The sequence below is a fragment of the Pyrus communis genome, chromosome 6, assembly GCF_041283825.1.
Source record: "Pyrus communis isolate YQ-2024b chromosome 6, ASM4128382v1, whole genome shotgun sequence".
Taxonomy (NCBI): domain Eukaryota; kingdom Viridiplantae; phylum Streptophyta; class Magnoliopsida; order Rosales; family Rosaceae; genus Pyrus; species Pyrus communis.
Genome location: NC_142570.1, coordinates 24,437,053 through 24,461,302, shown reverse-complemented (window position 1 = coordinate 24,461,302; position 24,250 = coordinate 24,437,053). Strand labels below are relative to the sequence as shown.

At 39.2% G+C, this 24,250-nt stretch overlaps 2 protein-coding genes, 1 long non-coding RNA gene and 1 pseudogene across 10 annotated transcripts; 3 read left to right on the top strand and 1 right to left on the bottom strand.

The window, feature by feature from the left end:
• Positions 1 to 7,015: 7,015 nt before the first annotated feature.
• LOC137711234 (cinnamoyl-CoA reductase 1-like) lies at positions 7,016 to 9,922 on the top strand (annotated as a pseudogene).
• A 603-nt stretch (positions 9,923 to 10,525) lies between these two features.
• LOC137710794 (uncharacterized) lies at positions 10,526 to 15,562 on the top strand. 7 transcript variants are annotated; one of them, XM_068449921.2, is made up of 11 exons: positions 10,663 to 11,069; positions 11,223 to 11,435; positions 11,569 to 11,692; positions 12,020 to 12,149; positions 12,331 to 12,377; positions 12,461 to 12,518; positions 12,815 to 12,851; positions 12,973 to 13,210; positions 13,776 to 13,883; positions 14,017 to 14,113; positions 15,046 to 15,562. In XM_068449921.2, exons 1-9 carry the CDS (start codon positions 11,067 to 11,069, stop codon positions 13,868 to 13,870), a joined length of 945 nt encoding a protein of 314 aa, XP_068306022.1. In that variant the 5' UTR covers positions 10,663 to 11,066; the 3' UTR covers positions 13,871 to 13,883; positions 14,017 to 14,113; positions 15,046 to 15,562. The 7 variants fall into 7 exon arrangements, with proteins under 7 accessions (XP_088552240.1, XP_088552238.1, XP_068306023.1 ...); XM_088696112.1 differs by having other exon boundaries at positions 10,661 to 11,435; positions 13,841 to 13,883; XM_068449920.2 differs by having other exon boundaries at positions 10,664 to 11,435.
• Positions 15,563 to 15,712: 150 nt separating this feature from the next.
• SWI3B (switch subunit 3) lies at positions 15,713 to 17,733 on the top strand. 2 transcript variants are annotated; one of them, XM_088696118.1, is made up of 4 exons: positions 15,713 to 15,998; positions 16,691 to 16,821; positions 16,898 to 16,968; positions 17,166 to 17,733. In XM_088696118.1, exons 2-4 carry the CDS (start codon positions 16,780 to 16,782, stop codon positions 17,299 to 17,301), a joined length of 249 nt encoding a protein of 82 aa, XP_088552244.1. In that variant the 5' UTR covers positions 15,713 to 15,998; positions 16,691 to 16,779; the 3' UTR covers positions 17,302 to 17,733. The 2 variants fall into 2 exon arrangements, with proteins under 2 accessions (XP_088552244.1, XP_088552243.1); XM_088696117.1 differs by having other exon boundaries at positions 15,713 to 16,243.
• Positions 17,017 to 18,912, bottom strand: LOC137711236 (uncharacterized). The gene is made up of 2 exons (XR_015963774.1): positions 18,719 to 18,912; positions 17,017 to 18,388 (listed from the first exon to the last, which is right to left on the bottom strand). It is a non-coding gene; the product is annotated as an uncharacterized LOC137711236 (long non-coding RNA).
• Positions 18,913 to 24,250: the final 5,338 nt, after the last annotated feature.

Genomic DNA, 24,250 nt, shown 5'->3' with positions numbered 1-24,250 from the left:
AAGGACGAGACTTGTTGGTCTGTTCCCGAATGTATTGAAACAACCAAGGTAATTATTCGTTAGTGAACTGCACGTCAAAGAGATACACCAGTTGCATTGTTGTTATTAATTAGTCAGTTTCAAGCTGAACCTATATATGATTATGATCTTTGATTTTCTGGTACAGAAATGGTATTTTCTTTCAAAAACAATAGCAGAATCAATGGGAGGCTTTCGAGTTTGGGAAAAAAACTGGACTTGAAATCGTAACTGTTTGTCCTTCTGTTATTTTGGGGCCGATCTTACAACCCACCATGAATGCGAGTAGCTGGCTTCTAGCTAAGGTTCTTCAAGGTAAGAACATCTCCAACGTAGTCTCTCAATTTCGCTCTTCAAATTCTATTTTTTGACCTATGTGGGAATTGAAGAGTAAAATTAGTTACCTTGCAATCTAACAAACTCTTCAAATTTGATTGTTTGGTTATTATTTATATTTATGTTTTGTCTTCTCCCTATGCAGCACACTATTTATATTAAGTTGTAGAGTGGGATGGAGGTCTCCAAATTTGTAGAGAGATGTCCTAAGTTTGATATTTGTGTTTGAAGAGTATCTTGGAGCTTATTTTGCTGATGTGACTAATGCATTTGAAGAGTTTGTTGGAGACGCTCTAATATTTACTTTAAACTTATTTGCCACATCCGGTAATATGTATATGTTTCTTAAGAATTGAAATATGACCAAGGAGTCATAAAGTTCCCAAAATTAACTTATATGGTGACCCCAATGCTTCAAATGTCGATACAGAGACGGCTTCTAGCCCTTGGTGTTGCAACCTAGTTTGCCCCCTCAATTGCAGTTGCTCAGCCATCGCAAAAGTTTGTTACGACATTTTACCGGCACAAAAGGAATTTTTTTCTTGTAGTACGTAGTCATTTATGCTAATATTAACGATCCGTATTGTTAGATTTATGCACAGTTGTTAATATTAATAGAGGTTATGTGGGTGTAAACTTTTGGATTCTCATTATCTTTCTCTACAAGGTTACAAGGATTTATATACATGACTTCAAGTATCAAGATCAAATCACCCTAAATTAAGGGATACAAGTGTGTAGGTAGGACGGCTTATAGGACGGCTTATACTTTGTGGGTAGGACGGCTTATAGGACGGCTTATACTTTGTAGGTAGGACGGCTTATAGGACGGCTTGTACTTTGTAGGTAGGACGGCTTATGACTACTAACAACCTTATCAACATCCCCCCGCAAACTTGACTCCGGGGAGGAGACAAAGTTTGAACACAGAGATCGAAAACGCGCCGTAGACAGCCCCTTCGTAAAGACATCTGCAAGCTGCAATGTGGAAGGCAGAAACTGAACTCGATGAGTACCAGAAGCAACTCGTTCACGAACGAAATGATAGTCAAGGGCAATATGCTTAGTGCGAGCATGAAACACGGGGTTAGCAGCCATGTACGTTGCACTTAAGTTGTCACAATGCATCAAAACAGGAAGACGAAGAGGCACCCGTAGTTCATGTAGTAAACTGAGGATCCAAATGGTATCGGCACAAGCAAAGGCAAGAGCCCTATACTCCGCTTCAGCACTAGAGCGAGACACTGTCCGTTGCTTCTTGGCACACCAAGAAATTAAATTATTCCCCAAGTAAACACAAAAACCAGTTGTAGAACGGCGGGTGTCTGGACACCCCGCCCAATCCGCATCCGAATAGGCAGCAAGCTGAAATGGTTGAGCAGAGGGTGTGAACGTAATTCCCATGCCCAAAGTCCCTTTAAGATATCGCAAGATACGTTTAACAGCATCCATATGGTCAGTGGTAGGACGTCCCATAAATTGAGCAACAGTTTGCACCGCAAAGGAGATGTCAGGACGCGTTAACGTGAGATACTGAAGTGAGCCCACAATTTGTCTATAAAGGAATGCATCTGGAAGAGGTCAACCTGAGGTAGCAGATAAAGAAGTCTTGGCAGCAACTGGAGTAGGGCATGGTTTACACTCAAGCATATTACTATGTTTCAAAATATCAAGAGTACATTTGTTTTGTGTCAACCGGAGGCCAGAAGATAGATGGGAGACTTCGACACCCAAGAAATAGTGTAAACGCCCAAGGTCTTTAAGTTCAAACTCCTTACCCAAAACTGCAATAAAGGTTTGAAGTAGAGAAGAAGCATTACCCGTCAACACTATGTCATCAACATAGAGAAGAAAAATCAAAATTGTAGAACCCTGATGAAAAGTGAACATGGAGCTATCCGCCCTACTTTGAACAAAGCCAGAATGGACAAGGAAAGCACTGAGGCGTTGAAACCAAGCACGTGGTGCTTGTTTAAGATCATAGAGTGCCTTGTGCAATTTACACACATAATTAGGGCGAGTGGGATCAACGAAACCTGACGGCTGCTGCATATAAACCTCCTCCATAAGAGAGCCATGAAGAAAAGCATTCTTCACATCAAGTTGATGAAGAGGCCACCCAAAGTGCACTGCTAAACTCAAAACTGTGCGAATCGTCGTAGGTTTAACCACGGGACTAAAAGTTTCTGAATAATCAACACCGGCTTGTTGGTGAAACCCCTTGGCAACAAGACGCGCCTTATGACGTTCAATCGAGCCATCCGAATTCTGTTTCAACTTAAACACCCATTTACAACCGACGATGTTGGCACGAGGAACCGGAGGAACCAAAGACCACGTACGTTGTTTTAATAAAGCATTGAATTCATCTGACATCGCCTGTCTCCATTCAGGGGACCTAGATGCTTGGCTGTAACATGTAGGTTCAGAATCTTCCCCAACCAAAGCAATGAAGGCGTGAGGAATGGGATGGCGCGATGCAAAGTAAGACCGAGCTTTAGGTTTAAAGATACCCGATTTGGAGCGAGTTTGAGGTCCAATATATGGAACTGGGGCAGTAACAATAGCTTGAGATGGCTCGCTAGCTGACGGGAGTAAGCTACTAGATGCAGGTGGAGCTGTGACGCTAGGACCAGAGGGAGGCACAACACCCTGTCCAGTACCAGAATCTGAAGCAGCTGCTGCAAAGAGAGGAGCAACAGGTGGTTGCAGAGAACTAGTAGATGGCGGTGTAGGCAGAGTTTGCGTCTCAGAGGGCAGCGAGTAAGGTGCATGAATAATTGGCACAAATGCAAAGTCTGATGGTGGCATCGTGGAAGAAGCAGGAAGAGCACCATAAGGATAGGAGTCCTCATTAAAAATAACATGACGAGAGAGATATACTCGGCCAGTCGGAGGGTGAAGACATCGATAACCCTTGTATTGGTCACTGTAGCCAAGAAAAACACAAGCCAAAGATCTAGGTTGTAGTTTATTAGTCATATAATCACCAAGATATGGAAAGCAAGCACAACCAAAAGTTCGGAAAGCCATATAATCTGGAGACCGTCCAAATAGCATTTGGAATGGAGAGGTCCACTTAAGAACATGAGAGGGTAACCGATTCAAAACATAAACAGCGGTGCAAAGTGCCTCAGCCCAAAATTTAGGAGGAAGATTGGCAGCAAGTAACAATGTGCGTCCCATTTCAGAAATATGACGGTGTTTGCGTTCAGCAAGGCCGTTTTGCTGCGGGGTATGCGGACAAGAAAATCTGTGGTGAATCCCTTTTTGCGCACACAAGGTCCGAAACGATAAATTATCATACTCCTTACCCCCATCACTTTGGAAGATTTTAACCATGGTCGAAAATTGATTATAAATAAGAGTGAGAAAAGTATTAAAGTGAGTAAAAACCTCTGACTTATTACGCATGGGATAAATCCATGTATACCGTGTGTAGTCATCGGTAAACAAGACATAATAACGAAAACCGGAGACTGACAAAATAGGAGACATCCAAACATCAGAATGAATTAATTCAAAAGGAGACTTAGCATAATGTTCAGAAGAATGAAATGACAGACGATGGGATTTAGCCAACGCACAATGATTACAAAAATTTTTATTTGAAACTGAAAAAGACGAGCCTAATACATCACTAGAGGCTAATACACTAAGAACTTGACGAGATGGATGCCCAAGACGACGATGCCAAAGTGATGACGACGCTAAAACGGAAACAAAAGCACGTTTGGGAGCTGACCAATTCCTAGAGGCAAGACCAAGCTTAATGGGATAGAGGCCATCCTCACATGGGCCCTGAAAAAGAACAACACCGGTTTTTAAATCACGGATGACAAAACCCCAAGGAAAGAACGTTAAACTAACAAGATTATCATGTGTAAACTTAGCAACCGACAATAAATTCTTTTTAATTGCTGGAACATGTAAAACTTGGGATAATCGAAAAATAAACGACCCAGACTCAAATGAAATATTACCAGTGTGCGCAATAGGGAGGGCCTCACCACTACCAACAACCACCTTGTCATGAGAACCATACCCAGTAGCCGAAGTCATTGTTCGAGCATCACTCGTCATATGATGAGTAGCCCCAGTATCGGGATACCATGTTGGATCAGAGGGAAAAGCAAGATGCATACCAGCAAAGGCACGAGAGATATCATCATTTGAACGAGTAGCTTGAGGACACAATGCAGCAATGTGGCCAAATTGGTTGCAGGCCCAACACTGAGGACCACGATTGACAGGAGCAGGTCCAAGAATACCAAGGCGTTGTTGTACAGCACCACGTTGACCATATCGCCCAACACCTCCATGTTGATTCGATCGGCCACCACTAGGGGTACAGGGAAACCGATTGCCACCAGAAGCACCATTGGGGCGAGAAGAAGAGTGACCACCGCGTCCATTAGACGAACCACCAACCGTATGACGGGCAAAATAGAAAGCAGAATGGGATGATGCAGCAACCTGTTTCATGGCGTGCTTGGACTCAAAGACTAGGAGACGGGTACGCAGATCATTAAAGGATGGCAGAGGTGGAAAATTGGTCAGGGCCAAGACAAGCATTTCATATTCAGGCCCCAAGCCGTTAAGCACATACGTAACCAAATCATCATTCTGAACAGGTTGACCAATGGAGGCCAATTGATCTGCCAAATGCTTGGCCAGACCCAAGTATTCTGCAATTGTTTGGTTCCCTTTCTGAAGAGAAAGCAACTGAAACCGATTATGGGTAGAATTGGCAAGGGATTGTTGAGAAAAATTCTGACGAAGATGCTCCCATATCTCACGAGAAGTGGATAGCCCAACAGTCAAAGAAAGAACGGGCTCAGTAAGCGTAGCACGTAGCAGGCTCACAAGTGTCTGATCAGTCTGGTACCACACAAGGTAATCGGGATTAGGAGTCGTAGTGACCACAGGAGGAACCACCGTAGAAGTAACATCAGAATCAACAGAAGCAGTGGGGGAGGCAGCAGGCGCTGGGGTGGTGATAAAGAGAGGAGGACAGGGGTGAGTTCCATCAACAAAACGCCAAAGATTTTGGCCAATCAAAAAAGGCTTAACCTGACTTTCCCAAGGAAGATAGTTGGTTTCAGAAAGCTTAACGGAAACGAGGGTAGAGATATTGGGGATTGAAAAGGTGGAAGATGAAGTTGCGGAAGCCATGAAAAAAAAAGGAGGATCAGAGGCTCAATACCATGTAAACTTTTGGATTCTCATTATCTTTCTCTACAAGGTTACAAGGATTTATATACATGACTTCAAGTATCAAGATCAAATCACCTTAAATTAAGGGATACAAGTGTGTAGGTAGGACGGCTTATACTTTGTAGGTAGGACGGCTTATAAGACGGCTTATACTTTGTGGGTAGGACGGCTTATAGAACGGCTTATACTTTGTAGGTAGGACGGCTTATAGGACGGTTTGTACTTTGTAGGTAGGACGGCTTATGACTACTAACAACCTTATCAACAGTAGGTATATATGTCTCTTACTTCATGTGCAATGTGACTCTGTATGCAGGGGGTTTGAGTCATTTGGATACAATTATTGGACATTGGTGGATGTTCGTGATGTAGCTGAAGCAGTGCTTCGTGTATACAAGAACTCTGAGGGCGGCGAACGGTACGTATGCACGGCACAGACGATTGGGATAAAAGATTTGGTGGACAACTACTTGAGGATTGCATATCCTAACTACAATTATCCCCACAAGTAAGTTTGTCTATCTATCTATCAGCCAGATGCCAGCGAAAAAACAATTGCTCAATTTTTCGTCATTGGCGATTCATGTTGATATGTTATTGTTGTAATGGCAGCCTTACCCACACAGAGGAGGAAGAAGAAAAACTGAATTCGGATAAATTGCAGAGATTGGTTTGGAATTACCGGCCACTGGAAGACACTTTTATTGATTCCATTGAAAGCTAGGGGAAGGCTGGAGTCTTGGAGTAGCCAAATAAAAATCCCTTCTGTTACTCCGGTAGTATGTATGATCAGCGTCCAATAATAAGTTTACTTGGCTAATTTCAGATTGATGTGTTTGTAAAATATTTACTAGTAGATTAAATTTACACACCCCAAATTACTTCCCTTATACCCTTTAAATTTTTTAATGTTTTTCTATCAAGTTTTAGAAGTGTGTAGAAAATAATAAAAAATTAAAAACGTGTGAGAGAAATAATTTGGGATGTGTCAATATAATTTCTCTATTTATTATGCGAGTAAGAGAAGGGTTTTTTTTTTTTTTTTTTTTCTTCACACGAGCCTGTTTTGAAAAATGAAAATGTCGTTGACGTCCTTCAGGTTACTCTTCTTGCTGACGTGCTCGGGCAGCCGCCGGAGGGCTTCATGTTCCCATGTCTTGGCAAGAATCGGACAGCTGGAGTGTTTTTCTTGGCCCAAAAGTTGGACTCTTACCTTTTTGTTGGCAATAGGTTGCACGTCTTCAATTTGGCACGTCAATAGAATGCCAAGTACCGACGCACTTGTGCATGCCTTCAACTTGGCACGTCCTAACATTTCACATGATAATCCCTCTTCATTCGTTCGGAAGATTAGAGTGCTCGATCAGAAATTGAGAAGTCAATCTTCTTGTACTGATCAGTCTCCTTGTCGAGACACCAACTGCAAAAGTCTGCAATGGAGATGATGGCGGCACCGGCGGAGGAGGAGAAGGAAAGAGTATGTGTAACTGGGGTTGGAGTGTTGGATAGTGGTCAAATTAGGCTAGGAAACAAAACAATAGTGATGAGGGAACATCATGATGAGGATTATGTTTCCTTGTTTTGTGGCTTGTTTTGTGGCTTAAATTGCTTCATGTTTTGTGGCTTTTTCAAAGCCATAATTATTTGGCATAAGAAGGGGCACGGGTGAAGAGAGAGTTGTAGAGGGATGAAGAGATGTAAAGCATCCAAAGAGATGGTGAGAGCATTTGGCTCTACCATGGGTAAGGGTGAGAGAAATCAAGAGAGCTAGAGTGAAAGATCTCTTGTGAAAGAACTCTTGGGGTAGAGTGAGGCTCTTGGGAAAATTCTGTGAGTGGGTGTACAAGGGATATGGGATTGGGTTATGTCGATTTAACTCATGTGTAACTTGTACTGTTTTTCTCATAGTGAAGAGCAATATCTCTCCGAGGACGTAGGCAGGTTTTTGCCGAACCTCGTAAATGTCTCGGTGTCTTTATTTCTTGTATTTTATTTTGTTCAACTCTGTGTGATTTTGGTGAGGTTGTAATCTGAATCTCGGTTCCGCACCAACGAACGGGCCAAGGCACAACATGGAGGATTTGTGGGCTCTTGGATTGTCAAGCTTCTTCTCTCTAGCGATTATCTTGTCCACGGAACCGTCCGAAACCCCCCCAGGTCGTCTACTATAATTTTTTTCTCTGTTACTGCATGCCACTATGATCATCCTTACTGCTTTTGTATACCGGAAATTCTCAGTTCAATTAAATGATGAACATGTCAGCTACATTGTTTTAATATTATTGGTAAGGCACCGATGACGTATTGCCACGTTTTGTTGTAGTGATATTGTTGATAATGCAATGATAACATGTTGGTACATTTTGTTGACTACTAGAACGATCGATGTAGTATCAGTTGCATACTGACGGTATTAAAAAACAGACTGTGAGGCTGGCTACAAAACATCGGCACGAAATCGATGACTTTGGACAATTAGTTCCGATGGAGCATAATTCATGTTCAAAATGGTTCATACATGTTATATTACTGAAAATTAATAAACTCGTACAGATGTTAATTGTTTTCATTTTACGACTAATTAATGCAGGGGATAGCAAGTATGCTCACTTGAGCAAGCTTGAGAAAGCATCAGAGAATCTGAAACTGTTCAAGGCAGATTTGCTGGACTACAATTCACTATGTTCAGCAGTTGCAGGATGCAGCGGAGTTTTCCATGTTGCCAGCCCTGTAATTCCTAGTGCTAGTGTAACAAATCCTCAGGCAAGAGTACCTAATTCACTGATACAAGAGTGATCAAATAAAAACAGAACAGAAGGAACTATCCCATGTGAAGTGATAAAGGACTAGCTAGGACTCCGTAATACAATTAACAAATTGTTATATACGTCAATCACATTTCACAATATATCATTGCGCGGTGCAATTGCGGGTAGAGTTGATTGAACCAGCTGTAAAGGGAACGCTGAATGTCCTGAGTGCTTGCCTAGAAGCCAAAGTGAAACGAGTTGTTGTTGTGTCCTCTATATCCGCTCTTTTTGTGAGCCCGGACTGGCCTAAGGGTCAAGTCAAGGACGAGACTTGTTGGTCTGTTCCCGAATATATGAAAGCAACCAAGGTAATTAGTCTACTCTTAATTAGTGAGCAATGAAATAGTACCATATTCAGCAGCACGTCAAAGTAATACATCAGTTACAATGTTGCACTACCATTATTAATAAGTCAGTTTTGAGTGTAATTTTGGGAAGCAGGATATTTTATTTTTATTTTTAAGCTGAGCATAAATATGATTTTTATCATTGATTATCTGGTATAGAAATGGTATTTTCTTTCAAAAACGTTAGCAGAACGGGAGGCTTTGGAGTTTGGGAAAAGAACTGGACTTGAAATCATAACTGTTTTACCTTCTCTTAATTTGGGGCCGATTTCTAGCAAAGGTTCTTAAAGGTAATACCTACTTTAATTTATTTTCCACACCGTATATGTACACATTTCTTTAGAATTGAATATGACCGGGAAGTCTATCGAACTCATTTTTGCCAATATTAGTGATCCCTACTGTTAGATTGAATGCTTATTATTAACTGAGGTTAAGAGGGTATATATGTTTCTTATTTGTGCAATGTGGCTATGTACCTAGGCGGGTTTGAGTCAATTGAATACAATTATCGGACGGTGGTGGATGTTCGTGATGTAGCTGAAGCAGTGCTTCTTGTATACAAGAAATCTGAGGCTGGTGAACGATACATATGCACAGCATATGCTATTGGAATTAAGGATTTAGTGGACAACTACTGAGGGTTGCATATCCTAACTACAATTATCCCCACGAGTAAGTTTATCATTTCGGTGATTGAATTCGTTCAAGTGTTTGTGAATGCGCCTCTAATAGGATTCATGTTGAGATGTTTAGTGTTTTATGGCAGCCTTAGCCACACAGAAGAAGAAGAAAAAAACGTGAGCTCGGATAAATTGCAGAGGTTGTGTCACATCCCGGCCCGGGGCGAATCACTTCCCGGGCCCGCTCCACCACCGTAGCATGATATTGTCAGCTTTGGGCTTACCATTCCCTCACGGTTTTGTTTTTGGGAACTCACGAGCAACTTCCCAGTGGGTCACCCATCATGGGATTGCTCTAGCCCCCTTCTCGCTTAACTTCGGAGTTCCTACGGAACCCGAAGCCAGTGAGCTCCCAAAAAGCCTCGTGCTAGGTAGGGATGGGAATATACATTTAAGGATCACTCCCCTGGGCGATGTGGGATGTTACAGGTTGGGTTGGAGTTACCGGCCACTGAAGGATACTCTTATTGATTCCATTGAAAGATACCGGAAGGCTAGGGTCTTGGATTAGAGAAATGAACAAGCCCCTTTAATAATATATATGTCTGGTTCGGGATCAACGAATAATTTCCCTTTGATGATTGCCCATCCTATTTTAAAATTCTAGATCCGTCATTGTCTCATGCATAAGCATTTTAAAGATGAATTTAAAGTTTGGGAAAAATAGACAAGTCCCACAATCAATAATAGAACCTACATCTGTTAAACTCATACTATTAAAACAATAGTGCTTTAAAAGTCAAACTCAAACGGTCTCATTCTTATATAGAGTATGGTATAGTTGTAAGCGATTCAAAATAAATTGAATGAAGTTTGATTATGTTTAAAGTTTTTCTAACTTAATAGTCTTGAATTCTTTCTTATACGAATCAAGCTCGAGTGAGCTTAAAAATGTCGCCCAAACTGTTTCGAGCTAACTTACAGCCCTAGGAATACAAATTGATTGGGTTTATTATTCAGATGGTTTTTGCTGAATATAATGATGTTTGACTTGAGAAGAGGAGAATACAAGAGTAGGCATTCTACTGCGTGCGGGCAAGTCTCTAATATGTTCATGGATTCCATGAAAAAAAATGAAAAAGCCAAGCCGACATCCGTGTTAGTTCCGCGTAGGCATTCATTCTTTTACGTGCAGGCAAATAGAAATGAAACAAACGTTGACGAGGAATTGTGTCTCTTTTGTTGTTTTGTGTGGAAAATAAGAAATGATGACGCTTTCCCTTTTCCTTATCTTTGTGAATCCGTCCTTCTCCATGCTTTTCATCTATTTCTTGCTGTCAATTTCTCCGCTACTACTAGTCTGTTTACTAGTGCTAAGTTTTACCATCACCATCCACCAACCCCTCTCTCTCTCTCTCTCTCGAGTCCCCAGCCAGCCAGCCAGCCAGCCAGCCAGCCTATCCCCACCACTTCCACCGGCCTAGGTCGTCCTTCTCTTGGCCCATCTGCTGCTCTTGCTGCTGGGGCCTTCTTTCTTTCTTTCTTTTTATCTTTTCCATTTTCTCTCCATTTTTTTTTCTTCCAAAACTCCTTCTTATTAAGCCTAATTAAGCTTTATTGGGGTGCTGGGTTGTGTTGGGGTTTAATCACCTTTATTCATTCTTTCCTACCAAAATTGACCACCCGAGATTCCCCCAACCTCACTACAAAATTCAATGGTATATGCATCTCCACCACATCTCAAGCTAGGGTTTTTTTATTTCTAGGTTTTTTCTTTCTTTTCATTATCTTTCTATTTCGGGTTAGTACTACTGTTTGTACATTGAATTGAATTGAATTGAATAATTTGTGATTGATTGATGGCGTATCAGAGTTCTGGGTCGAGTTCTAGTCCCTCTGGATTCCAATTCCCCAATTCCAGTTCCCCTTTTGGTGACACCACCTACACCAAGGTCTTTGTTGGGGGGCTCGCCTGGGAGACGCACAGCGACACCATGCGCCGCCATTTCGATCAGTTCGGCCAGATTCTCGAGGCCGTCGTTATTATTGATAAGAACTCCGGCCGATCCAAAGGTTATGGCTTTGTGAGTATTTCTTCTTTTCACTTTATGCCAGTTTGTTTTGCAAATAAAGAATCAATGGCAGTGGGATTGTTCTGTCTCACTCACAACTTTTAGAATGACTTGGTTTCTGTTTGTATTTACATGGAGGGTTCAGGTGACTTTCCGCGAACCAGAGGCCGCTGCTCGGGCCTGTGCTGATCCAACTCCAATTATCGATGGCAGGCGCGCTAATTGTAATTTGGCTTCACTCCGGCAGTCCAGGCCACCTTTGCCTTATGGTATAGTTTCTTATGCTCTTGGTTTGATAACTAACAATTTAGTCCTGCTTTGTAGTTTCCAGTTTCATGCTCAATTGCAACTAGTTCATTGTTTTCTGGTTATGTTTGTGTTTGTGCTATCAATTTCTTTTATTAGGTTCCAACGTTTTATTGACTTTGTTTTAAACACAGCAATTATATATATGGATTTGAAGAAAAAAAAGAACTAAGATCTTCATTGGTTTCCATCACATTTTCATGTTAACCTTTCAAAGTACCAAAATCTACATGTATTGTTTTTACTATAGCAAACAAACACATTACGCATGATATTTTTTTTACTTGCAGGACGTCCAAGACCAGCTTCTCCATACATTGGAGGCGTGCCAGCTACCCGTGGGGCTTACATTGGAGGATATGGCTACCAGCAGCCTCTTTCTTACAACTATCAACAAGGATTAGTTTATCCTCCATATGGGTGAGTCGTGCATTTATAGGATTAGGTGATAGCCATCGAGTTAATTGTACTTGTGTAATATTTGCTGAGCATCCACTTGTGTTGTATATAAGTTGTCAACGTTTGATATTTGATTTGGTTAACCATGGATCGGTGACATCTCAGTAAACAACTTAGTTCTCTTCCATTGTTTCTTGTGTAGTGCATGCGATTCAAAATATGCAATGCCATGTAGATTTCCAAAATCAGGTTTCTTCGTCATTTCCCTTGGTATTCAGGGTTCATTTTGTCTGGACTATGATGATGTGACATGGCATGATTGGTAATTGCAGGAGACGAAAAAGTGATAGTTGCAGAGGATATGTGCCCAGATCAATGTTTATTGAACAGGCAAGACTTAGGACTAGTGTTTTTTATTGAGGACCAACAATTGGGTTTTCTAGTCTCACCATTATTGATTGATCTCATACTTGAGATTTCTCATTCAAGTGTAGGAGCACTTCAGCCTTAGTTTAGTTCAACACCTTGGTTCTTGCATTGTAAGGGATTAGTTTTGGTGTCTTGTGTTGTATATTTACATGCATTGCATTGTTTGTAATTGTATTTTCATGATGTACATTAACTCTTCCAAATTGTCTACAGAAATTATTATATCAGCAGTTGTAATGGTTGTCTTATCCGTGCAGGTATGCAACATATGGACCTGACTACACTTATTCACAGGTCAGTAATGCTATTAAATGGCAGCATGAGGTGGATGTCTTTCTTTTCGGTTTATGAGTGAAGATATTATGTTGCTTTATTCTGACTTGCTTCCTCACTTTGCGTGCCATTTCTTTGGTAGGGTTTATACAACCCTTATGTGGGTCAGCAATATCTTCAAATATACGGACTTCCAGGGACAGCTAATACTTCTCCTTATCCTTATGAACAACTGGGTCAAACCATTCCTGGTGGTCAGGGTTATCCAACAGTTCATGGATATGCAATGCCTGCTCAGCAGATAATCCAGTTTGGTGCACCCAGTGTTAATGCAGTCACAACTTCCCCAGTCCCTCAAGTTCAAGCAGCATATCCTACGGGTACATCTCTCTGTCCTGAAACTATTGTTCTTTTGTTTTTTCTTCACACTCTGGTGTCCCCCTTTCTAGGGGATAAATTATGATTGTTCATCTTTCAGTATAAATTAGTGAAGCTGTACCACTAAACATGCAACTCATCAAACTCATAATTTATGTGAAATCAACACAACCTGGGGCTTGACCACTGTCTTGATCAAATTATTACTACCTATGAGGATGTGAGATCATGATAAATTTTAGTCCTTTATAATGCACATTTTTTGCTTAGAAGGCTCACCCCCTGTCGATATAGTGAATAGTATGCATGTGATTTGTTTAATTAATAAAGAATTATTTTTAACACAGATTTGCTCAAAGTCTTTGATTTCTATCTTTCAATTCTATAAAATACAAAGAACTTTTTTTTTTTTTGACAAAGAACAGACACGTACCTAATATGACAAGCATTCTTCAGAGTCTCATGATGGAGACGTAATGACAATTTGATAGATTTTTCATCTAGATCGATGTACCATGGAGTATATAGATAAGACTTAATCGACAAAATTCTGTGTTTTTTAATCAGGTATGGTAGCAAGTGTTGTGGCACAACCACATTTTATATTATCTGCTCCTCCTCAATATATGCAGGGTAGTGGTTCTGAGCAAAGAGCTGGGTGAGGGGTTGATTAAGGTTAGTGCCACATCATAGAATAGATTACGGTGTGCTTTGCAGTCCTATACCTATTCTTTGAGAAAATAGAAAAGAAAAAAGGGACACATCCGCCACTAGGTTCGTGTTGAGATTCTTTATTTACTCTTTGCAGGTATCCTTAGATTGCAGCAGGACTAAAAGAAGCAAAACTGCTAATTAAGCGGCAGGCTTCAGGTCGAGCCTTGGAAATTTTATTTTGCATTCTAGAGGTAAAGATATTTGGTCATTCTATGTACATATGCAAGATTTACCTATAGGACTGCAAGTTCTGATTATACAAACCTTTTCTTCCGGCAAAAGATATGCAAAATGAATAATATTATTCTCAGCAGGCCCTTGATAGCTAACTGATGATAATGTGGTTGCATATATCATTATCATTTAAAGTTGCAAATGGTTCTATATGAGGCTGTGGCAACAAAGTGTGAGAATACATTTTTCTCAGAAACTATGATCCATTTGTTCTGTTTGTCTTTGTTGGACGTCCGCGTGCAAATTAGTTTAATGGGATGATTTACTAGATTGCTGTTTTCATTAACCTGTAGCAGTTCATTCCAATATTCATTTGTGATTTTCCATCGCCATTAGTAGCACTCCGATTCTTCACCTAATAAACTTTACGTTGTAGTGCTTACTCAATAATTACGTAAGGGAGAGTGGTTCTTCTTGGCACATTTTGTTTGCATACTGGATTAAATTACCAATACCTTAAGCCTCATTCGGTTTAGAAGATGGGATTGGAATGGATAAATCACAATTTTCAAGTATGTTGAGGAAGAAATGAAAAAATTGTGACCGATGTGGTAGAAAACTTATCCACTCCAATCCTCCTCAAAATGGTAGGATTAGAAGGGAGAAGCTTTCTACATGTCTAATCTCATTCTAATCCCCTGAAAGTGAAAAATCGTTCTCCTCTACCTTCGCTATAACTTGTATTTAGAGGGTTCCATTCCAATCCAATCCAAGATACCAAACAAGGCCTAAAAGAATATATAGCTGGACTTGTTTTTGTTTGTTTCATTTTGTGTTGATCTGGATGTGCTTTCAGTCTAGTTATGATTTTATGATTTAAGGCTTGGCATCCCAAAGTCTTTGTTTCTGGATTTATGCCCTCTGTCTTATACATACATTTTTTTCGCAGGTCATACATAGTCATGGTCACCAGAGAGGTCAGATGTCAGTGTCACTCCAGATGGCATAGAAGGATGGAGGATGCCAGCTGCTCTTCCCTCCCAGTGCGACATTAATCCTCGGTGCATCTAAACCCGTGTTACTCAGGAAAAGTGGCAGGTTGTCATGGATTGGTGGGTGCTAGAAGCAGGTTTCTAGCAGCCAGATAGGACTAAAACAAGTCTGAAAAAACATGTTAGAATCAACGTATGATTCTTTTATAGTCTGCCTTGTCCCGGCATTTTGGGTGTATAGTCTGGTGTCACGTGTTGGTGGGCGGCCCATCACACGCGTAATGTCATTCAGGTATTTGTGCATACTAGTTATAGGATTTTCATTCAACTCGGAAAATCCTGTGATATAGAGAGTTAAGAGTGCCTGGCTTCAGAAGGGGAGAAGCTTCAGGCATGTTCTGTTTATTTGGAAAGAAAAATTTTTGGGTGTATTATACATATATGGTAAAACAGTGCCTCGCCTATTGATCCTTATGATTTGAAGGATATGCTTGTTTGTATATCATTTGAAAGATTGCTCGTTATGTTATAGATAAAAAGGGTGATCATGGTCACTCGATCCAGAGTTCACAAATCATGCAACACGATGTTTGACTCGTCCCAAAAACAGTGTGACATGGTCCTCTTTGCCAAAATGATGGGAAAAAAATTGGAGGAACTATCCACGGAGTGAAATCAAGACCCATTGCCCACACATAAAGGATTCATAACCACAAAATTGAAGAGAGAAATTAGAAACAATGGCACAGAAGCTGTTAATAAATGTCTCTAGAAGTCCCCAAACCAAACTCTCACCGGCACGCTCCTGAAAACGTTGCACACATTCCTCACAATCTCAACTCCATCGATGCTCTACACTCGAAGGGGCCTTACCACCGCGAAGGACGGCAGATTTCTCATTTATTCAACTGTAATCCCTGAATCCCTCCATCAAATTTCTTCATGAGACCTAGGGTTTGATCAATTACTCCCCCTCCGTGCTCAACAAGTTTCTGAGGTGGGAGGACAAGGGCGGTGAGGCTGCCTCTCTGGGCACTGAAGCCCTTGCATGTTCTCTCAAGGACTCTTCCATTCCCATCAAGGAGAGCCACCAAGAAGAGTGTGCCCCATGGTTGCAAGTCTGTTTGTGGCATTGCCTGCTTTGCTTCTAAAAAGGTATGTCATTCGGCTGTCTTTGCATTCCCTGAATTCAACTTGGGCACTCTTTTCTGGTAAAGAAACTTGGGCACTCACCATTTGTCTAATTCGTATAAATAAATAAATAAATATATATATATATATATATATATATGTGTGTGTGTGTGTGTGTGTGTGTGTGTGTGTGTGACAATTTACAATACTCGTCAGTTACTGCATGCATAACATTCTTATTTGTGGCTCCTGCGACTGACCTTGTCACTCCTTGTTGGGACCAGTACGGCACGACTCCATGTTCAAGCTGCTATTTTCGTGGGAATTATCAGATTGGTGGCACTTCTTCAGATTTCAGGACGGTGAATCGATGAAGAGATGGGAGGACAATCCTATAAATTTACGTTCTGAGGAGACAATTGTATGACCATCAAACTCTTAAGTTGAATAATGACTTGTTTTCTTTTGCAGAAGCTGATGCTCCATTGGATGCAGACAACAAACTAGACGTGCAGGGAGGGGCTTTCGTTGATACAAATTTACAGCTTGAGAAGGAAGGAATGAATGTCGAGAGAGCAATTTCTGGGATTACAGAGGTACAGGTATGTGAAATACTGGGTTATTGTCTGTGATCTTATAAAGTTGTATAGTATGTCCTAACCATCACAAGTTTTGCAGATGAAAGAGATTCAACAGAAGATTGTTTGCTTCGAGGTGTTAGAATTACAGATGGAGAAAGAATGGCAGGGGTAAAAGAAAGGAAATAGAACTGATGTACATACAATTCTTCCCAAACATCCACCAAATTAGTTACTCTGATTTTTTTATTCCATTTGAAATTAATGATTCGAAAATTAGAGACCGGTTTAACTTCAATATTTAAAAAATCCTTGGATTTACAATGGAATGAATGCTGCTGCAATGACTATCTGCGTTTCTTGCACAGGTTAACAATCTCTTTGGCAGCTATTTCGTTGGATTACCGCAATCTCTTTGGCAGCTATTTCGTTGGATTACCGCAAAATACCGAGTGTACTGACTCAATCAAAATCGGCGTAAAACTGTCTGGAGCCCTCAAATGAACCTGAAGGATTTGACAGCCTGCAAAACCAAATACAGCTTTCGCACTTGCAGTAAACGAAACGGGATTCAGTTTTGTGCACCATCCTATCTAGATTGTCTAATTTAAGCGTCGAATTTGAAGCTCACCTCCTTAACATTGGAACTGTATTTATCTGATTCCTCCTCCAAATACTGCACAAAGATATCGCAGTATTTGGCATGAGAAATAAAGAATCTGGATTCCAGAGCAGAACACACAGTACAACTTAGAAACGAACTTGTCAATGTCGAATAGATACCAGTCCGGTGCTGTATACAGTGTTGTACCAGCCGTTGGTTGCCATCCCAAGTGCTGAAAACAGGTGCTTGCAACTTTTACCGGGTTTTTGTAGCGAATACTCGATGAAGTAATTCGAAATTAAATAAAAAAAAGTACTTCTGAATTGATCTCATCCTTTCTTTAATTTAATAATTTCAGAAGCCCTGACGATCGTCCTTATCGTCATCAAATTCAAGCCGTCATAACTCATGAACAATCCTGAGTTGGTATGTATGACTATGAGTGGCGAATTACCTTTAGATGCTTTGCGATCTATAAGTTTTGCTGCCACTCCTGCAGGCCTTTGCCAGCTCCTATCTAATCCACTAACCTTTGAAGTCCCATATGCAATTAAAATTAATGCAAAACTAATGAGTAAATTAACAAAAGCTTCCACTGGCCATGTCAAATATATTTATGCATAAAATGAATCAAAATTAGGAGAAATGAAGGCTGGCTAGTACCAGTCTCTGCAAAAGCTTCTACTTTACCAAAGGATTCCATCTTTGTAAAATCCGGACCAAGCCCCGTGATCACAACGCTAACTGAGGCAGCAGCCCCAGAAAGAATGCCATTCTATACATATGTATGCAACAGAACCGAATAATATCGAATAATCGAAAGCATTGAGACTCAGAATACCCACTTGAGCGATTAACCTCTTGTTCTGGGTAGAAGGCAGCGACGGATTTAAACCCAGTTGGCTCTCCTGCGCCTACTTGCCAGTCTCCAAAAGGTAAAAGTACATACCAAACCATTAGGTATATAATCCCCAATGCAAATTTCACCTGGGAATTTAACCAGTATTTATTCACCTTGGAGAATCAATATCTTGAATTTAGTGATATCATCAGTGTAAATTCAAAAACCCTCCGGTATATCTGAATTGATTAAAAATAAAATAAAATAAAATAAATTAAAAAACACTCAAACAAAACATTTTCCTTCGGAATTCAACATATCCAATTCAATACTTTTAAACAATGAAAAATCAAAATGCTCCTATATATTATGTAAGCTAGAGAGAACAAAATCCTTGGCCACCAAACGACCAAGAGAACGAGACTCTTAAAAAGCAAAATACTAAGAGATGTATAACTAATTATATGTGGAATTACCATTCTCTGCCAATGCATTTTAAATAAGTTGGGGAAAAGAAAATGCAGCAAGCGTCGTCCCAAGCACAACTTGTCTCCTCGTATCTTGGAAATCAATGCCAAAACTAGAAAATAGAACAAATAACGAAGGGCACGACATGCCTTTGAGATTGAATGTGCAGTCTATTCGTACGAGTAAAAGGAGGAAAAGAGGAAAAAATATTCTCTCCTCTTCGTGAATCCCTTCGTGAGAGTTTCACTATATAACAGAAATATAGTTAGAGGGGTATTATTGTAATTGGAATATATGGCTATATAAGGGATTGTATAGCTAGTATAGCTAGTATTTCATTAAGTTCATTTGTATACATTTTCTTCCTTCAATCAATACAATTTCTCTGGTTTTCTTTCTATCATCTTCCTCTTCCTTTCTACCTACTTTATCTTTTGCAATGTAGTTAACATGGTATCAGAGCCACTAGGCTCACGCCATTGATTCCGGTGGTTCCATTTCCTATTAGTTTTCATCTGTATATAGCTTAATTTCCTTCCAAATTTTCATTAGATTTTAGGTGCTTCTGTGATTGTTCATGGGCTCTTTCTCCGTTTCTTGCTTCGAATGCCAGAAATACTTTCGTTCCGGGTTTTCTTAAATCTGATTCTTAGCATGGGCTGAATCCTCAGAGAACAAGATGTTGAGGGTGTTCCGAAATCCGAAAATTTGTCACCAGATACAAATCGGACAGAGTCTTGGTGTCACGTAGCTTGCTCTCGAAATCGGCCGTGGATTGGTCGAGGTCGACGGCCTTGATTGCGACGGTTGCAGAGTTAATGGGGATGCAGAGCTCACGTGAGATCTCACGGACCTCTCGCAATCCATGGTTCATATATAAAATTTCAATTTCTAGAAGACAATGCAGTTGCCGTCGACGCGGTCAAAATCCCTAAAACCTTCTTCACTGATAGAGATGCTGATAAGGGAAGAAGAAGGAGAGAATGAAGTCAAGATCACATCTGGGTTTTTCATCTTCCATGCGTAGTCTGTGATTTCAGAAATAAAGTGATATCTGGGTTTTCGAAATCGTAACGGGTCTTGGAGTCGTAGCATGATCTGAACGCAGTTGGCTAATGGGTTCTTGCCTAATTCAATCCCACGCGTCAATGAAAAATTCAGCAAGGTGATATATTTGGAGTTTGGGCCAAGTCTTTGGGACCAATCTTGAAGACCTTCAAGAAATTCCCAATATTGCAAATGAAAAGCTTGTATCTTTGGATTTAATTTCTGGGTTTCCTGCAACTGATGGAGTTGCCCAAGATTTCATGGGAAATTGCAATCTAAGTTGTTAGTTATTGCTTGTCTACAAATTTGATCAGTGCTCTGCTCTCTGGTGTGGAAGAAAGTTTAGATTTTTTTTTGTGTAGTTCAAGTGTTTGCTGAAATGCCCATCTCAAAAATTTTCATATCTGTATTTGTGATATTGGGGATATTTGGCTTAGTGCTGTGACTACACCTGCTTAGCTTGCTGTTGTGAATTTCTGCGATTCTGTATCTGTTATCTAAGGGGCATTTGGTGATTGAAGAAGGAGTTGTTCTTTGATGAGTGGATGTTCGAAGAGGTGTTCTCCGATCAGGTGATTCATATATCATTTCTTTATTCTACGATAGTTTTGTGGTTTGCAAATTGTGAACTGGTGGTTTGATACTGTAATTCTTGAAGATTTGTGATGAAATTTCTTGCTGTTTCTAGGTATATTGTTGGAATTTCAATAAAGTGTCAATCTCTCAAGGTCTCAGGAGTGTCAATCTCCTTGGTTAATTTTTGGTATCTGGGAAAATTTAGGATGCTATTAGGAGTGTCATTCTCCTTAGTTGATTTAGGTCCTTGGAGTGTCATTCTCCTTGATTAATTTTGGTATCTAGGAAGTTTTAGGAAGTTATCAGGAGTGTCATTCTCCTTAGTTGATTTAGGTCATTGGAGTGTCATTCTCCTTGGTTAATTTTGGTATCTAGGAAGTTTTAGGAAGTTATCAGGAGTGTCATTCTCCTTTGTTGATTTGGTTTCTTGGAGTGTCATTCTTCTTGGTTGATTTAGGTCCTTGGAGTGTCATTCTCCTTGGTTGATTTGGTTACTTGGAGTGCCATTCTCCAAGTATTCAGTGAGTTCTTGGATGCATTCAAGGGAATTCATGAAGCACGCCACCAGTTTGCAGCAAATCAAAGGTTCCAAAAAGGGTCCAGTCACAGTGCCTTAGTGTCAACAACTCCAGATCAGTCTCAAATACCTGGTTAGCTCAAACTTCACTTGGATACTCCAAGTTTAGTTTGAGGGGGGGAGTAATAACTGATATAACAGAAATATAGTTAGAGGGGTATTATTGTAATTGGAATATATGGCTATATAAGGGATTGTATAGCTAGTATTTCATTAAGTTCATTTGTATACATTTTCTTCCTTCAATCAATACAATTTCTCTGGTTTTCTTTCTATCATCTTCCTCTTCCTCTCTACCTACTTTATCTTTTGCAATGTAGTTGACACTTCTCCCCTTGTGAGAGTTTGTTTTTAACTGATTCCTCCCTCTTCCGTCGTCGGCCCTAGCTGTGTCCAGGGTTGGTGGCTGTCTCCCGTTTCTCTGTTTCTTCTTTTCTTTTCTGCATGCTCGTTGGCCTGTGTTTTGTCCTCGTTGTTTCGGCCCAATTTACCTGCATTCCTAGCTATGATCCCCTCTTCTTCCCCATCCTATCCATCCACCCTCGCTTTGTCCTTCTTTTGTCTCACTCAATTTAGGCTCTGCAGACCATTCCGATCGCTGGCGGTTGTGGTGCAGCCTGCTTCGGCTTGTTGTCTTTTTTTGTTGGAAGTTTTAATAAAATGGCTATCATTATTCATTCTTAATCAAAATGACATTTTATGTATGAAAAGACCATAATGGATCAAGTTCTTTTCTTTATTTACTCATATGCCATTATTTCATTATTGTAGCGGAGTCCACAATGATATTGACATTTCTGTCTAGAAATACATTATTTTACATGATGCTATTCAACTTATGCTAATTTGCTGCCAGCTCTTAATGCTTCCATCATGTTGTTGATGTTATACAGTTATTCTTCTGTCAAATTGTTCCAATACTGTTCAGCGCCTTCTACTAGCTCTGCATTTGCTTCTTTAGCTTCTTTTACCTTGTAACACATATGTTGTTTCTCCTTTGAAATTTTGAGGCTTCCAGTAGGACTGATGATTGATTCTTGTCTTACTGTAATTATACATTTCTTATTCTTCTGCTACTAGTAACATATCATACCTAAAATCTTCAAACTTATCTAAGACTAGCATTTGGATCCCTCGAAATCTTAAAATATTTTTGTATAAAGGAGTCCACCTGTGTGGGGAGATAGAGGATAGTCTAAAGAACTTTTCATTAATCATGGTTATATGGCCAGTTTTCTCCTTATGCATATGTACATACCAATTTGGAGGACTATTGATAAAACTTACGCAAATTTCTTTCCACTGTTCTATAAAATCTTCTGCTACTTTTATAAGTTTTTCAGGAAATGATTTTAGTAGGGAAATATGGTTAATAAAGATTTTATCAAGATATCTAAACTCTAATAGTAAGGCCACGTTAACTTCAACTACATTATGCTTTTTATGATGCTCATAACTAAAATGTCATGGTTTAAAATCTCTCATGTTAATCCTAGTTATAGATATGCTAACATCTAGTTTACAAATACAACTCTTTGTACTATCACAAATACATGGTGAATACATCTTTGTAATAATATTCATCTCTGGTTTTGGATCAAAAATGGATTGATACAAAGCACATTATAATTGTAATTCTAACTCTTTCATGGACTGTGATGATCTGCTCAGGATCTCATTTTGCATATCTGGTGGCATTATTCTTATTTTACTTTTGAAATTTCTTCTAATAGGATATCATCTATTATTAAGTCTAAAGATATATTCCTAAGAAAACTTTCATATCTTTCTTGTTTTGCTTTGTTATTCAGATGCTGATGCTGCTCCATTTCAATGTCTTCTTCTAAGAGCTCAATCTTAATCTCTTCTATAGGCTCATTAGCCTCTTGTTCTATAGGTTCGATAACCTTTTTTTCTTCATTATTATGCTGATCAATTTCTAAACTTATTTTCAATTCTCTTTTCAAGGTGTCACTTGCCTTTTGCTGTATTCTAAGAGATTGAAGTTTTTGGTAAACTTACTAAGTAATGACTCATGATCTCTAGAAATGACTTGAAGGTTGTGCTCAAAAGAATGAATATGATGCTGACTTTGATGGAAATTAAAATTAAAGCTATCAAACTCTTGTTCTAAGGCTCTAATTATTTTTTCATGACCTAACCTCATGCTTAGCTATTTGATTTGGATATTCCAAAAATTATCTAAAAGAACATGTTGCCTATCATAGAGTTTTGATACCCTTGACTTATACCTCAGAGTTGGATTTCTGATTCCTTCAACAAGAGTGTCATTAAAGTTGAAAGTGGGTACTGGTGGTGATGTTGGTATACTTATACTATTTTGGAATACATTGAATGATAGAGGTTCATTGTGCATCATTATGCTATTAAAATATGCTTTTGTGCCTTGTGGTCTTGTGCTATTTGAGGATGATGGTCCACGATATTCCATTTCTGTTCAACGAATTAAGCTTAATAAAATATCAACTAATGTATTGTCATTGCCTTTTATACGTTCAAAAATTGGTTTAAAACCATTTCCTATAATTGAATCAATAAAATTAACCTATCTTTGGGCTACCTATTTATTAGCATGTATTTTGTTATAATGAGAAACTATATTTTGACAATCTGTTCTAATAGTAAATACTTTATTGTGTAAAAATAAAGAAAATATCTCAAGTGAGTTAATTATTCCTAAAATTTCTAAATCTGTTGATGGTAATTTTGACTATACATCACTAAATTTTCCTGATGAATATCTACAAACTTTTTCGTCAAACTTTGGTGACTCCTTATGCTTTTTCTGGTATAGTATACATGTTCATCCTAATGATGAAGCATCTGTTTCAACTATTTTGTAACTATCATCTAATGGTAATGTTAATAGCTTAAGTTGAGTAATTTCTTCCTTTATATTTTGAACTAATTTAATATCTTCACTATTAAAATATTTTTGTCCTGTTTTGCTAGTTTTACTATGTAATATTGCTATTTTTCTTCCTAAATCAGGGATAAAATATCTTGCATAATTTAACAATCTTACAAATGCTTGTAACTGTTTTTTATCTTCTAACTTATCTGGAAATTCTAAGACTTCTTTAACTATATAATCTTGTAATTGTATTGTACCTGACTTGATATACATTTCTTAAAATTCTATATCTTGCTTTTCTAATATTATTTTATTTTTACTAATCACAATTTCATTATTGATAAATTCTTGTAAAACTATTTCTAAGTGCTTTCTATGTTCATTTCTATTTTCACTATATACTAAAATATCATCTACATAAACACTACAAAATTTATCATATTTTTTGAAAATTTGGTTCATCTT

Coding starts and splice junctions, on each gene's coding strand:
- LOC137710794 (XM_068449920.2), top strand. CDS start 11,211: ATGGCGTATCAGAGTTCTGGGTCGAGTTCTAGTCCCTCTGGATTCCAA. Junction 12,150..12,330: donor TTAGTTTATCCTCCATATGG/GTGAGTCGTGCA, acceptor TTTCTTGTGTAG/TGCATGCGATTCAAAATATG. Junction 13,211..13,775: donor TCAAGCAGCATATCCTACGG/GTACATCTCTCT, acceptor TTTTTTAATCAG/GTATGGTAGCAAGTGTTGTG.
- SWI3B (XM_088696118.1), top strand. CDS start 16,780: ATGAATGTCGAGAGAGCAATTTCTGGGATTACAGAGGTACAG. Junction 16,822..16,897: donor CTGGGATTACAGAGGTACAG/GTATGTGAAATA, acceptor CAAGTTTTGCAG/ATGAAAGAGATTCAACAGAA. Junction 16,969..17,165: donor ATGGAGAAAGAATGGCAGGG/GTAAAAGAAAGG, acceptor TTTCTTGCACAG/GTTAACAATCTCTTTGGCAG.